This window comes from Mus musculus, chromosome 15 (assembly GCF_000001635.26).
Source record: "Mus musculus strain C57BL/6J chromosome 15, GRCm38.p6 C57BL/6J".
NCBI classification, from domain to species: domain Eukaryota; kingdom Metazoa; phylum Chordata; class Mammalia; order Rodentia; family Muridae; genus Mus; species Mus musculus.
In genome coordinates this window covers 81,464,403-81,480,364 of record NC_000081.6, presented here as the reverse complement: position 1 = coordinate 81,480,364, position 15,962 = coordinate 81,464,403, and the positions used below count along the sequence as shown (strand labels likewise).

General features: G+C 45.7%; 1 protein-coding gene across 1 annotated transcript; it reads right to left on the bottom strand.

Moving 5' to 3' along the window:
* Positions 1-3,995: 3,995 nt before the first annotated feature.
* On the bottom strand, positions 3,996-14,049 carry Rbx1 (ring-box 1). The gene is made up of 5 exons (NM_019712.3): positions 13,915-14,049; positions 12,132-12,210; positions 9,343-9,413; positions 6,437-6,522; positions 3,996-5,279 (listed from the first exon to the last, which is right to left on the bottom strand). The coding sequence occupies exons 1-5, from the start codon at positions 13,990-13,992 to the stop codon at positions 5,267-5,269; spliced, it is 327 nt and encodes a 108-aa protein (NP_062686.1). The 5' UTR covers positions 13,993-14,049; the 3' UTR covers positions 3,996-5,266.
* Positions 14,050-15,962: the final 1,913 nt, after the last annotated feature.

The window sequence follows — 15,962 nt, the reverse complement described above, 5'->3', positions numbered from 1 at the left end:
GGTTTCTGTGTAGCCCTGACTGTCCGAGAACTTGATCTGCAGACCAGGCTGGCCTCTCCTGCCTCTGCCTCTGGAGTGCTGGGATTAAAGGCATCTGCCGCCGCAGTCTGGCAGCAGCCACTGCTTTTAGGCAACTCCATCCAGTGTTGTTTTCTCCCATTTTTTTAATGTTTTCAGAGTCTGGTCTGATGTAGCTCAATTTAGTCTCAAATTACTATGCAGCTGAGGGTGAACTTGAACTGCAATCCTCCTGCCCCCACCTCCCAATGGCTGTGGTTACAGGTGTATGCAGTGTTTGAGCCAGTGTCTGCCTGACTCCAAAGCTGATAGGCTCAGGTGCAGTCCCACCACTGACACCAAGCCCCTCCCCTCCCCACGTCTTTGGTGTTCTGATTCCTCCTCACCTCGCGCTTTACCTCTTGAAGCGACATCATCTACAATCCAGATTAGACTTCAGTTCGGCTGTAGCCAGACATTCCCTTTCCGTTTCCTTAGGGGAGAAGCTGTCGAGCGAAGCCGTGAGGACCATGACCGCCTACCCGTTTGTTTTCAGCTTGTTCTATCTCTGCTTTGTTTTTCAGAGCTCTGGTTCTTAATATAGGGAAGGTCAGAGTTGAGTGTCCAAGTCAACAATAATAAGGCGCTTCGTTAAACTGGGGTGGTTGGAGGCTTGGCCAAGCTCTTGATTAATAAGGAGGCCTGACCTTTGTGTAGCTTGTAACTGTTTGTAGAGGGCTTGACCGCAGCCGTCCTCTGGGATTCGCTCTTGCTACCACAGCTGGCGAAAATGAGCCATCTTGGAAGTAGATAAAACTCGGTCTAAAGTCCAGGCCTACCGTGGAGGATTGTGTGACCCTAGGGAGGTCGCTTGATCTCAGTCCCTCATCGATACTTAGGTTTATTATTTTTTTTATCTTAATTAAAAATTGTTTTAGTTTTTCTAAATTGCCGTTTTATTGAGGGGGAGCACTGTGCCTACGACACACCTGAGGAGGTCAAAGGACAACTAGCAGATCCGTATGAACACCCAGCTCAGGTTGTCTAGGGTGGTGCTGGGAGGGGTCCTTACCGTAAGCTCAGCCATCTTGCAATTTTGATTTTTTCCCCTCCCTCCCTTCCTTTTTCTTTCTTTCATTTTTTTTAGGACAAATCTCATATAGTATAATTTTCATATTTTCATCAAACTTTTTGCAAATGAAATCTTCAACTTCTGCGCCTCCTGCCTCTGGCTCCAGAGTGCTGAGATTATAATCAGCTCACTTTTTTTTCTTTCTCTTTTTTTTTCTTTCTTTCTTTTTCTTTTCTTTTCTTTTCTTTTTTTTTAGTTTTGTTGAGTTGAATGTTGTTTATCATCATCACCATCATTATTATGTTTGGCTTGTGGTATATATGTGCATCACATGTGTCCATGGAAACCAGCAGAGGGCTTCAGACAGATCCCCTGGAACTGGAGATAGATAATGATTGTGAGCCATTGTGTGGGTGCTGGCCATCAAACCTGTGTCCTGTGAATGTATTTGCACTCTTAACTACCAAGACATCTCTTCAGTCCCTGTTATTTTGTTGATTTATTTGTAGTTTTGAGAGTCATCAAGTAGACCAGGTTGGCCTTGGCTTCACAGAGATCCACCTGCCTCTGCCTCCTGACTGCTGAAAGGCTGGGCAGCTGGCTATGATGGATGGTACAGGCTACATGAGCCCAGCACTCAGTAACCTGAGGCGCTGTCTCAGCATTAAAGGGGTGCGTGGGCTTACTGGGGATATGAACTCAGTGGCAGAGTGCTTGCCTAGCCTACAGGTAGTTTAAAATCACCAAAGGGCAGGAGCCAAGGGTGTTGGATGGTGCCTGTAATTCCAGCATTAGAGAGATGGAGAGGCCCAGGTGATCCAGGACACTGCTGTGGCTACATAGAAAGACCAGGTCTCCCAGGCCAAGTAAGGAAATGCACAAGAATGCCTGCCCTCCTGGCAGAAGGCAGATGCAGCAGAGTGTCCAGGCACCACTGTCAGGAGGCAGGAAAGGCTGGGTACCTTGAGATCAAGTTCAGACCCAGGCCCTGTGTATCTCTACAGAATCAGTATATTCAGCTATTTACCTGTTCATCTTTGTAGCAAGTCCCCTAGTAGACTATGACCTGTGGCCAGGGACTTTAATTTAGGTCTAGGTCTCCATGGTTGACCAAATAAGAAGTCTGTAGATGTTTTCTTTCTTTCTTTCTTTCTTTCTTTCTTTCTTTCTTTCTTTCTTTTTTTTTTAATTTTAAGCCGGGTGGTGGTGGCTCATGCCTTTAATCCCAGCACTTGGGAGGCAGAGGCAGGTGGACTTCTGAGTCTAGGCCAGCCTGGTCTACAAAGTGAGTTCCAGGACAGCCAGGGCTATACAGAGAAACCCTGTCTTCAAAAAAAAATTTTTTTTTAAAATGATTTATTTAGGGATTATTTAGGGGTCTGAAGAGATGGCTCAATGGTTAAGAGCACGGACTGCTCTTCCAGAGGTCCTGAGTTCAATTCCCAGCAACCACATGGTGGCTCACAACCATGTCATGGGATCTGATGCCCTCTTCTGGTGTGTCTCAAGACAGCTATAGTGCACTCATATAAAAAATAAATCTTTAAAAAAAATGAATTTATATATGAGTACCTGTGTTCAGGCACACCAGAAGAGATCTCTGAATCACATTATAGATGGACCTTTGGAAGAGGAACCAGTGCTCTTAACTGCTGAGCCATCTCTCCAACCTCAAATTTCTTGTTTTTAAGACAGTGTCACATGTAGCTCAGCCTTAACTTAGTATGTAGCAAAAAATGATCTCAACTCCAGATTTTCCTGCCTCTTAATCCCAAGGACTGGGATTTAAATATATATATATTGTAATTTGTTTGGTCATCTCTCCAGCCCAGGTGTTGAGACAGGAACATGCTCCAAATATTGGAGAATTGGGGAATAGCAACCAACATGTTTACCCAGGAAACTATTTATGCAGCCTGGATGCCAACTGGAAAGGTATCGTATAGATCTATGGTGAAGGTGGCAGTCCTTATTTCTTACTAGAGGTTTTCACAGCTCCTAGTATCCATTATCCCTTCTAGGATACTAAAAGTAAAAAATAAATCTGCCTTGAGTTTGAGGCCAGCAAGGGCTACATTGTAAGTTCCATGTCAGTCTAGGCTACATAGTAAGACTAAAGAACAAGTAACAACAAAAACCTCACATAATCAAACAGTAAGATCCTAAAAACTGAGAGTCCAAACTTAGTTATTTTTGTTGGGAGAACTCTCTCCTGGGGAAACACAAACATCTACCCCAACACTCTCAAGGTCCTAATGACAGATCAAAGTGCAGTTTCACCCAGATTCAGTCTGGGGAACTGGTGAGCTCATGACTGGGGCTTACTGATGAACTAGGGTTTACTGGCAGAAGTGTGGGTGACCCCCAAAGCATCCAGACTGGAATTTCTCCACCCAGCAAGGATGCCTGCTTCCAGCTTTCAATTAGGCATCCTGTGGAGAAGCTCCGACATGCAGAGGCCATAAGCAGTTAGTGACTTGCATAGGATTGGCTGGCAGGCATGGCTGGATACTCATTGGCCCTTTCCCACCCATGTGACCTGAGGGGACCGGTGGCCACTTTGCTCAGAGGACAGAATTCTACAGTAAAGACACCATAACCCTATCCAACTGAGGAAGCTAAAACTGGGAGATGGTGGTCAGTAAAACATCCCTTCCAAACCAGTTTCATCTCTAGCAAGCACATAGTCAGGTGTAGGGGTGGGAGGCGGAACCAGGAGGATCCGAGGCAACTAACTAACTAAAACTAACTAACCAAGCTCCATGTTCGGTGAAGAGGCCTTGAATGAAAACCGTGGAGACTGAAGGAAGAGCCGGCAGCCACTTCCACATGCACACTCATCCAAAATACCTGCAACATCCCCCATGAAAAGAACAAAAGTATTTTCTAAAGGGCAGAAATGCAATGGTGAAAATGACACAAAGGAGCCATTAACATAAATATTTTTATTAAAATTAACTTTGAAAACAAGAATGACAGCATTGTTTCACATTTTTGCAATCTTTTTCTGCTTGACAACAGAAGACAGTTGAAGTAGTGGCACCGGAGAAAGGAAAACTCCCCTGAAGGATTTCAAGACCTTTGTAGGATCTGTTAACTACATGAAAACCACAGCAACAGAAACGGTGTCTCGGTAGAATACAGCCACTGAACCAGCATCAGGATGGCCGCTCCTTCCCTGGCCGGCATGTTTTTGTTTTTTTGGCAACAGGGTTTCTTTATATAGCCCTGGTTGTCCTGAAACTCACTCTGTAGGCTGGCCTCAAACTCAGAAATCTGCCTGCCTCTGGCTCCCAAGTGTTGGGATTAAAGGCATGCACCACCACTGCCTGGCCCTGGCCAGCATGTTTAAAGAAAACTTAAGCTCTTGCTAATTCAATTTCTACCTTTTTCTTTTTTTGAAATTTATGCCAGCAATTGAACACGGGGCCTTACAGCTGAGCTACAGCGCCCCCTAGACCCCAAACTAGAATTTCTGTTTTAGAAACAAGGTCTCCTGGACTCAAAGGATCTTTACCTAATTTCCAAGTACCTGGGATTACAGGCATATATGCAAACTGTCCAAACATCAGTTTTCAGGTGAACTTTATGATGACTTTATTGCCAGCCAAGATTACACAGTACGATTTTTTGGGTCAACTTTTGTTCTAGAGATTGCTGCATGTCATTCACAGTCACTGCTAACCCTGTAGTGTTTAGAGTTTACAAAGCCTTCCTGTGCCCACTTGATGCCAGTCACTCGTTCTTAGACTCCATCATGAGATGAAAACTCAGAGCAGACCTGGCTGGTCCAAGGCTGCCATGTTCTTCCTCATTCCTGCCTGGTGCTATCTCAGAAGGAAGACAGAGCTGGAGGGGTTTCCAGGTGCCAGTTACCCGCACTCCCGACTCTGACAGGTTCCTCGTGACCTTGTGAAGATGAACCCATGGGCCAAGTGTGTTCTCCTTAAGAACAGAGCACTTCTTGAGGCTGCCTTTCTGGCTTTCTGGCTCCTTCTCAGATCACTCTCCACATACATGAAACAGCAACCACCTCCAACTTAAAGGCTTTATTTGACACAAAATACAATATGGCTGCGGGAACACCAAACTCCAAAAACAAAGGAACGAAAAAGGACCATGGTTCTATCTAATGTATAATTAACAGGAAGTCACTAGACGAGTAACAGATGGGTACGCCTTGCGGGAAAGTCTTTCCTAATGCCCATACCTGAAAGACAGAACAAGTCACCTCATTAGAACGCTGGAGAGTAAAACCATAAAACCTGTTAAACACATAATTTTTGAGTTCTAGACAGGGTTTCTCTGTGTATCCCAGCTATCCTGGAACTTACTCTGTAGACCAGGCTGACCTCAAACTCAGTTGTAAGATCAAAGGCATACATTATTACACTTTGCTTAATAAAAATGTAATCTATTAGCTGTAAATTTGATATCACAATCAGTCAGCTGTGCTAAGCCAAAAGGATTTGGCACTTGAGGCACCTGACCTGGCTTGGAAGGCTAAAGCAGGAGGGTCACAGTCAGTTTCCTATCCTAAGGGAAGAGTAAGAGTGGTTTTGGTGGGTACTATCTGTGACCACTGCTCTGGGAAGGCAGAGGGAGAAGGAACCCCAAAGTCCTAAGGCAGTCACCCCTATACTATGATACCCCAAACACCATGGAACTTTCCAGGGCTGGGCACTCATCGATTTATTTTGGTGCTACTAGGACTGACTTCAGGCCTTTCCACAGGCCAGGCAAGTATTATACCACTGAGTTACACCCTCTAGTCCTGGAAATGCTTGACCAATCATTTCTTTCTTTCTTTTTTTTTTTTTTAAAGATTTATTTTATTAATATATGTAAGTACACTGTAGCTGTCTTCAGACACTCCAGAAGAGGGAGTCAGATCTTGTTACAGATGGTTGTGAGCCACCATGTGGTTGCTGGGATTTGAACTCTGGACCTTTGGAAGAGCAGTCGGGTGCTCTTACTCACTGAGCCATCTCACCAGCCCGACCAATCATTTCTGACTCCCATATTTTTCACTTTGATAGACTGAGCAGGTTGAAAAAACTCAGCCTGTGAAATGCTAGCTAATCCCTGTCTACCTTTTTAAAAATTAGGTACGGTGGGACTGGGTTTTAGCCCCAGTACCTGGGAGGCAGAGGCAGGCAGATCTCTTGAGGCCAGTCTAGTTTACAGATCAAGTTCCAAGACAGCCAGAGTTACTTACAGAGAGATTTTGTCTCAAAAAAAAAAAGCAAAGAGAAAAGATACCAAGGGGGTTGAGGGTGATGTCCCACTACTGCTTGAGGTAAGCAGGAGAACGACACTAACCAGAAAACCCAGACTTAGAACCCCAAACAGAGTAGAAACACCTACTTCTGGAACTCCCACTCTCTGTTGTCCAACGGACACACCTGCCTCGTTTTGAGCCATCGAGAGATGCAGTGGAAATGAAAAGCATGCTGAAAGAGAAGAAAGGCGTTACACAAAACTGCAGCCACCTACTGTCGACATCAATCATGGACTGTGCAGTGGAACGACAACAGGTCAGAGAGCAGCCTTGGGTGAGAGAGAGGGCAGCATGCCACATGACATCTTGGAACCCTGATGGGCAAGGGTATTTCCAACAAGAACATGTAACATGCCTTTACTGCTAAGAACTGACTCGGGGAGCACAGGACTACATTCTGATAGTGAGGCCCTGCCTCTTTAAGGGAATGTGGGTCCTGGTGCCATTGGGCTATTAAAATGATGCTTCTACTGCCCTGAGAAAGGAGGTCCTGAAGGGTGAGAAAAGGCCACTGTCCTTTTTCAACAACTTTCTACAACATTCTGTCCCTTCAGACGACAGACCCTGCTTTTAAGAAACAAGGCAACAAACCCCTCTGGACTTCCAAAAGGCAGAAGCTGAGACACTTCTCTGGTGCTCATCTCCCTACCAAGCATCCTATAGAACCTGGGGATAGCCTCAGAGGAGCTCGTGCACAAGGGCAAGGTGCCTGTGAATGAGGTTTCGGTGCAGGTGGACTCCATCTTTCTTCTTCTTAATTTACAATGTAGGAAAGGGTGTATTTAGCAGATGATAAATTTACACAGGCACATTTAGAGCGCCCAAGTATATAGAGAGTATATAGGAGATGTTGACCCTTATTACCTCATGCAAGTCCACTGCAACCCCGGCAAGGGGGCCAGATATTACTATCTGCACTTTACAGACAGGAAATGGAACCCCAGACAAATGACTTGTCTAATTCACAGAGCTGGTTCATACAACACTCAAAATTAGCACCCTAGCCTAGTATAAAGGCTCTGGCACAGCACGCCAGGTTCTCCTTTATGGCAAGCTATAAATTTATCATCTACACTTTTCATTAAAAAAGAAAAAAAAAATTTTTTTTTCAAGACAGGGTTTCTTTGTGTAGCTCTGGCTAACCTGGAACTTGCTCTGTAGACCAGGGTGGCCTTGAACTTGGGAATCCGCCCATTTCTGCATCCAGAAAGCTGGGATTAGGCATACATTACCATACTTGGTTAAAAAATTCTTAAATTTAGATAAAAGCCAGTAGTGGCACATGTCTTTAATCCTAGGACCTGGAGGCAGATAAAGGCAGATCTCTGTAAGTTCCAGGCCAGGTAAAGCTACAAATGAGTGTCTAAATAAATAAATAAATAAATTTTAAGTTGCATTTCTTTGTTTATGTTTGTGGGCACAAGTATGCAGGGCACTCACAGGGTACTTGTGGAGACCAGAGGAACCCTGTGGAACGTGGTCTCTCCTCCTACAGAGGGGCACCCAGAGACTGAGCTCTGCTTGTCAGGCTTGGCTGACAGGAAGCGCCCTTGCCCATGAAGAACCTCAGCAGGCTCACCCCCTTCCCTTCACACAGAAGGGTCTGATGGAGAAGAGTGGGCAGGAAGACAGCCACAAGGCCACGAGGAAAGCACTGGGCACTAGGAAGGGCCACAGAATTTGGATCATGGGTGGTTGTGAGCGGCTCGTTGTGCTAATGTGGCTTCTGGGAACTGGAGGTGGGTCCTTTGGAAGAGCAGTGTATGCCTGTAACTGTTGACCCCTCATTTAGCTTTCTTTTTTTCTTTTAAATGATTATTTTTATTTTATGTGCATTGGCATTTTGCCTGCATGTATGTCTGTGTGAGGGTGTCAGATCTTGGAGTTACAGATAGTTGTGAGCTGCCATGTGGGTGATGGGACTTGAACCCAGGTCTTCTGGAAGAACAGTCCGTGCTCTTAACTGCTGAGCCATCTCTGCAGCTCATTCAGCTTCTCTCCCCCACTTAGTTACTCACTTTATTCATTTAGCTTTCCTATCAAATATTTGCTATGTTGTGGGAGCTACTGTAGGTACTTCTAAAACATCTATTCATTGTAGGTATGTAGATGTGTGTCAGTTAGGAAGACAGCCAGTTTCCCTTCTTTTACCAAGCTCAGGACCTAAGGCTTGGCAGCAAGGCCCTTCATCCACTGAGCCATCCCACTGGGCCTCTAAACACTCTTTAAGAGTTAAATCATTTATTCTGTTTACACTTTATTAGCCATCTTTTACCTGAGAGAACTCGGGATTAGAGATGTTAGATGTTCTTACTAGCAAGTAAGACAGCAACAGATGATGGTTGACTCCAGAACCTGATTCCTTGTGTCAAGATGGAAGCTGTGCATCCTGGCCCTGACTGGTCAGGGTAATTTTAGCTCATGTAACTAAGGCTACTACAGCTCTATAGATGGATCTTTAACATGCTAGAAATAATATATTTGTTGTCTCATCTCCATAGCTGTCACACCCTGTAATGCTATATACATTTAGTCCAAAAGAGCTGTGCTAAATATTTCTGGCAGGAACACACACACATAAACACAAACCAAACATGCACCAAAATCTAACTTAAAACACACAGAGAACTGAGAACTTAATATTCAACTCATTTACCAAATCTCTTCCCACAGACAAGGCCTTAAATGGTCTGTTGAGAAGGCACAGATACTCTCAAGACTGTTTTAGGCTTTGAAGACAACCCCTGAGGGTGGCTGAATACTGCACACATTGCTTAAGGAAAGGTCAACTCAGTAATTAAGACAAACTAATCTTTCTTTTAATGACTACTGTTTACCCAGCTAAAGGTAACTACTGAGAGGATGTGAATCTGCTTTACTGTCTGTAACCTCTGGGGAGAAAGGGGGCAGCTCGTCGTTTCCCCTAATAATTCTCAAGATGGCAAAGCAGCAATGCATGCAGAGCCACTCATAGGTAAAGATGGTTCCTTACGTTGCAGACTCCCCATGCAACCGTACACTCTTCGGAAGTAGCTGACGCCTGGTTGGCCTGACATTCGATACCTGTGGGAACAAGGGTAAGAATGTCACTGACCTGGGGCAGCAGCTTCCAACCTGGCCAGCCACATCCTCAAGCGGTTAATTGGCCATTAGCTGTTTCAAGTAGATGGGAAAGATGAAGATGGCTGTGTGGTGGGTAAAACCTGTAATCCCAGCATTGAGGCAGAGGCAGGATAATCTCTGTGAGTCTGAGGTTAGCTAGGGGTACTCATTTGCTCCCCCTAATAGTTTTCAATTTTCTTTTTTTAATTTTTTTTTTAATTTTTTTTTTAATGTTTTTTTTTTTTTTTTGCTTGTTTGTTTGTTTGTTTGGTTTTTGGTTTTTCGAGACAGGGTTTCTCTGTATGGTCTTGGCTGTCCTGGAACTCACTTTGTAGACCAGGCTGGCCTCGAACTCAGAAATCCGCCTGTCTCTGCCTCCCAAGTGCTGGGATTAAAGGCGTGCGCCACCACGCCCGGCAGTTTTCAATTTTCAAGATGTGCAGAGTTGTTGCGCGCGCCCAACTGGCCAGGAAGAACGAAGCTGCAACAGGATCCTTCTGCACACGTTTATTCAGTCCTGTTTCTTCTTGTTTATATCTCCCTTGTTTATATCTCCCTTGTTTATATCTCCCCCGAACCCTGGGCCTCTCACTCTTTTATACTCTCAGTTCCCATCCACGCACAGCAGGCCACGCCACCTCACCAGGTACGCAGCTTCAGCTAATCAGGGCAGCAGGGGCATATCTCCATCAAAATGGATTCACCGGTATCCTGGTACACCTGCGCAGCTCTCAAGATGTTTGTGGCTTATATGAGGAAGTCAGGTGCAAGTCATACTTAGCTGCAGTCCCTAGCGCCTTTGGGACTGCCGCCACACCCGCTCCTCACACATAGCCCTGGCTGTCCTAGAACTCACTTTGTAGACCAGGCTGGCCTCGAACTCAGAAATCTGCCTGCCTCTGCCTCCCGAGTGCTGGGATTAAAGGTGTGCGCCACGACGCCCAGCTGGTTTTTTTTGTTTTGTTTTGTTTTTTTGAGATACATGGTGTTAAGGAAGGGGAGTAAGAAGGACCATGAGCATCGTGATGTCTTCCACTATTTTCAAATGAAAGCCCCAAGGAAGAAAGATGTTCTCTGGGTGCACAAGGGACAGAGACACCCCCCCCCCCCCCCGCAGCACCCCCTCCTGTGTTTCAGTGATGCCCCTCCCCCATCTATACTAAACATGGCAGCTGCTACTCTGTTCTCACTGTAGTACAATGAAAAGGTCAAAGTTCAAAGAAACTCTGAGGCACCATAGACTACCAGCAAATGTCACAAAGTGCTTTCTCACACAAGCCCCAATTCATGCTTTCCGAGTTGCAGTGATCAGACTGTTCCACTATTTGGTTTTGTTATTCGTCTAGCAAATAGTGAGTGCAATTTTATTATGTACTAGACAAAATGTCAGGGCAGTAACTAACATGGATATAACTGAGAGCCATGATTAAATGACATAAAGGGATACTACAGTTAAGACCTGGGAGTATCTGAGAGACCTGCTGAGAGCCCATGGGTGCATGAGTACATGTGGAGTGGGGGGATACACACATTTATAACAGGCATGCACGCACGCACATCCATGGACACTAAGCTGTTCAAACCTGAAAATGTAACACTTTAGAATACATAGTGCTGGCTGCAAATTTACTTTTAACTTATTGACTTCATTCATTTACTATGTATGGTGTTTTGCCTACACTGGAGTGTGTCTGGTGACCTTGAAAGTCAGCAGATGACACTAAATCCCTTGGGACTGAAGTGATAGTCTATGCAAGGTGAGCCTGCATGTGGTTGCTGGGAAATGAACCGGGGTCCTCTGGAAGGGCAGCCAATGTTCTTAACTCCTGAACCATCTCTCCAATCTGTGATTGTAATCTTGTTCAACAAAAACTAGCTTAGGTAAGAGTACTGTAGTTCAAATCTTAGCCCTGATGGGCCTGTAATTTGTAACAATACTCCTGCCACTGCCTTTCAAATGCTGGGATTCCAGGCATATACCACTATATCTACCTTCAAAGGTCATTTTCTTCCACTATTTTTGCCTTTATGGCTGTCTAAGAAGGAAATAAAAGGCAACTCTATCTACACCCCATTTTAAATGGGATCTTGCCTGATTTACAATGAATAATTCATTCTGAGAGCAAGGTACGCCTCCAAGACATTGTTTTAAGAAACAACTTAACCGGTGGTGGTGCACGCCTCTAATCCCAGCGCTTGGGAAGCAGAGGCAGGTGGATTTCTGAGTCCAAGGCCAGCCTGGTCTACAAAGTGAGTTCCAGGACAGCCAGGGCTACACAGAGAAACCCTGTCTGGGGGGAAAAAAAAGAAAGAAAGAAAAAAAAAAAACCCACAAAAAAAAAAAAAAAACCCCACAAAAAAAAAAAAAAAAAAAAAAAAAAAGAAAAGAAAAGAAACAATTTAATTCAGGAGGCAGAGGCAGGTGGATCTCTAGTTCAAGGCCAGCCTGGTCTACTACAAAGTGAGTTCTAGTAGAGCTAGGGCTACACAAAAAACTCTGTCTCCACAAACAACCACAAAACAATCTACTTCAAACACACCAATGGATGAGATACACAAGTGCCTAAGGGTTCTGAGCCTGCTTTGTATTCACTGGTAAAGAAGACAATTGGGCACACCAGGATGACCACCATTTCTGTAACCTTCTCAACTTCTTCCCATCTGCCCCGAGTTACTTACAAAGATCCATAATGTGGTTCCTGCAGATGGCACAGTTATCAACCACAATGTCCCAGGCCCAGAGGGCCACTGCATTCCACTGCAAGGAGAAGAGGGGAAACAATGCATTTTCCTTGTAATCTAACAGCTCATTAGGACTTCAGCTTGCAGCTTCAGTTACCAACGCCCCAGCCACAGGGCCTACCAAAGAAAGGATGTTTTTGGATTATACTATTTGGACTATATCAGAGGACAACAGCAGACCACCTGTACACTTCCCCATTCCTTGAAAGATGAAGTATATGAACATGGGTATCTTCAATTTTTTATATATAATGTAAAATAATTTAGCTAGCCAAACCAACGTGAGAATATTAGTACTATTTTCTGTACAGCTTTCCCTGACAGCTGTGGAAGAACTCAAAATCTGCATAAGCACGGGCTCTCCACAAAGTTTTGGACTCAGAGGCAAGGAAGTGAACAGACTGAACTAAGATAATAAATGGACCACTAAGTGGATAATCACAGGATAAGCTGGATAGCAAGTTACCTACCCAGTTTCAGTACACAGAACGAGGTCATCACTTAAACCTTAAAAGAGCACTGCAAGCAAAGTAGAATCCACTGCGATTTTCTTTTCCTCTTACCAAGTAAACTGATGTTCTCAACGTTCATATATCCAAACAATTACTTTGTTAGCTCCAGTAAGTCGACCTAAGACTTCTTATGTTAGACAAGGCACCCTTTTCAAGGACTACTTTGGTTTGACTTTCCAAATTCAAGCATAAGAGTTTAGTAAATTCTACATTACATTTTTATTTTTCATAATGGCTGCAGGCTGTAACTGAGCAGCAGTGGCCACAATGAGATGACACAAAAAGGGGGTGGGGTGAGGGATATTCTCAGCGACACGTTCCAAAAATAATCCATAAAAAGAAAACACCTTGCCCTCTTCAAGATCTTCATTTTTAACAGATCTGTGTAATCTTAGGTAGGAATCAACACTTTTAAAGGACTAGCAAACTATGAAGGGGAACGGCATACAAAAGGACGTTTCATATTTTTGTTTTTCTGTTCTCAGGTCATTAGCAATTAGTACTCCACCTTCTTAAATGGCACAAGTTCTGGGCTTGCTTTTAAAACAAAGCCCACCAGGCTTTTAAATTATCATTTTGTGTTAGAAGTGTACAGGGACATCAGAGAACCACTGGAGTGGCAGATGCTATGTGACAACTAGTAGCCATCTCGTTAGAACCAAGCTTTACACTTGACTGTGGGTTTAGAGGCCAATGGAGGCCGCCATACAATCGAGGGCCCACGCCAGGTCCCTCGGAGTCAATAGATTCTAGGATCCAGGAAGGGGCGGAGCAAGAACACCGGCAGAGCCCCTCTGCGCTGTCATCTCACGTTCCCGGGGTTCTCCGCACGGCCCCATCCTCCACCCGCCGCAGTCTCTTCACGAGTCTGCATCCCACCCACCCCACCCTGTCCTTCCCCCACCTCTCAGTCACTTCAGTGACAGCTCAAGCGCTTGGCTCCCGCATCGAAGTCAACCTCGCGTATTTCAGTAAGCAGCTCTGCGATTGGCCCCACAGCTTCCCCAGCAAGACTAATAGGGCCCCAGACACTGGGCCACCAGCATGCCGATCAACCCTAGGCCCGCCCCCCGGCTTCCGTTCTTGGTGCCCGGTCCCAGGAACGCCCTGAAATGAAGCCCTTTCCCCCGCGCCTAGCTCTTCCTCGGGCCTGCCAGCCATATCCGCGCCTCCCTAGCTTCCTTGAGGAAGGCGCTGGCGAGCCCAACCTTTTTAACTTCAAAGCGCTTCTTGCCCGCGCCGCTGTTGGTGCCGCTGGGGGTATCCACATCCATCGCCGCCGCCATTTTGGAAACACACAGTCTGTCGTGTGACCACTGCGCCTGCGCACCGGCTCACTTTCCGCCGCCTGCCCCGCACACCAGGCGCCTCCTCCCGCACCCCTCCCCTCATTGGCGCGAGCGTGGAGAAGGGGCGGAGCCTGCGGTCACGCCCCTTAAAGGCGCAGGCGGAGGTTTCCCGCCCCCCTCCTCCCCATCTCTCTCAGCTGGGGAGGAGGCTGGAGTGATTGAGGCGGGGCCGGGCGGGGCCGGGCGGGGCCGAGAGAAGGGAGCCAACCGGTGGGAACGTCCGTGAGGTCTCGATGCTTCTCGCATTCTGGGAAGCCCTGTGGTCTGACTCCTTCATTTGGGGCGGCGGCTGCTTCCTTCTTCTGCCCCAGGACTTAAGCCCTGGTCCAGATCCACAGAGCTGCCCCCGAGTCCGTGGTTGCAAAGGGCATGGGCTGGTCTTTGGAAACCCGAAACTCCAAACCGGCCTTCTGCTGACCGTGGTCGGCTTCGGAGCCAGGCGGTGTCTCTCTGGAGGCCTGTGGCCCGGCTTACCAAGGCCTGGTCACCGTCTGCGTTATCAATTTCAGATTGGGAAATTATTTGATAGGGAGAGAAGAGGCCCAGGAGCAAACAGAGCAGGCATTCTGCAACTTTGCCTTTATCTTCTCACAGGAAAGGTGATGGGGATGCCATAGTAAATCCCATAACCAGCCAGTTCTAAATGGTCCTCCTTTCTCCTCATTTCCTATCGAGTTTTGCTACTGTGCTACGATTAAATTAGTACATTTGTAGTGGCTGAACTTGAGTTCTGGTGAGGCATTCTGATTTTCTTACCGGTCATTACCATCGAGCTACAGAACACATACGTTTTGTAAGCTTCCATGATTAGTCCAGCCCTCCGCTGTTTTGTCTCCTAAATTTGCGGAGTTATGACTAGAATACATCACCCTTGAATTTCCTGTGTGTTCTAGTTCCCTCAACAGTACAACAAAAAGGGTTTTACCGGAAATGTGCCCCTCCCCCCCCCCAGAAAGGGTTTTTCTCTGTGTAGCCCTGGCTGTCCTGGAACTCAGGACTGGACCTAGGCCGGCTTCGAACTCAGAAATCTGCCTGCTTCTGCTTCCCAAGTGCTGGGATTAAAGGCATGCGCCACCACTGCCTGTCCTGAAATGTTCTGTTAAAAGAAATACTTGCTGGTGTGTAATGCGGTGTGTCATTGATGCACTTGCTAAGCAGGGCAATACATCCTGAATACCACCACAGTTTTAACTTGCACAGAGACTTGTGAGAGCCCTGCAAGGTGTGTGTGTGTCTGCCCAAGTTCTACCTCCCACACTAAATCTGTCATTGGTCTATGTGTCTACAGACCCCCTAAGGGATGCTAGAAACCCATAGTTAATTAAGATACTGAGGACATATTTATCCATTCGTCAACAACTATCCTGAGTATGTTACTTCGTCTTTTAATTTTTGGTTTATTATTATTATTATTATTATTATTATTATTGAGATAGGGCCTCACTCTGTAGCCCAGGCTGGCCTTGAAATCTGAGCAATTCTGTTGCCTCTACCTCCCAAGTGCTAGGGATAGAGGGAGGAGAACCACCATGCTCAGCTACACTGGGTTCTGCTTTAAACAGGAAAGCCACAGTGAAGTCAACTCAGTAAGGAAATAAACACAGATCAACAACTATATCAAGGTGTCTCAGGTGGCAATACATGCTACAGAAAACAAGATGGTGAGATTGAGGGGAGGAGGCAGTAATACATGTACATTTGAATAAAGGCATTGGGCAATTTTGTTATTGTGTGAACATTCTATAAAGTACTTACGCAAACCTAGATGAGGTAGCCTGTTACACACCTAGGCTATATTATGAACTTACTTCTCCTAGTTTCCAAACCTGCACACGTTGTTACTGTGCTGAATACCATAAGCAACCTTAACACGATTGTATTTGTAGATCTAAATACAGCAAACACAC

Excerpts from the sequence above, each read along its gene's own strand:
- Rbx1 (NM_019712.3), bottom strand. The coding sequence starts at position 13,992 with ATGGCGGCGGCGATGGATGTGGATACCCCCAGCGGCACCAACAGCGGC. Across the intron at positions 12,211-13,914 it reads AGCGCTTTGAAGTTAAAAAG|TGGAATGCAGTGGCCCTCTG; the intron begins GTTGGGCTCGCC and ends TTCTCCTTGCAG. Across the intron at positions 9,414-12,131 it reads GAACCACATTATGGATCTTT|GTATCGAATGTCAGGCCAAC; the intron begins GTAAGTAACTCG and ends TTGTTCCCACAG.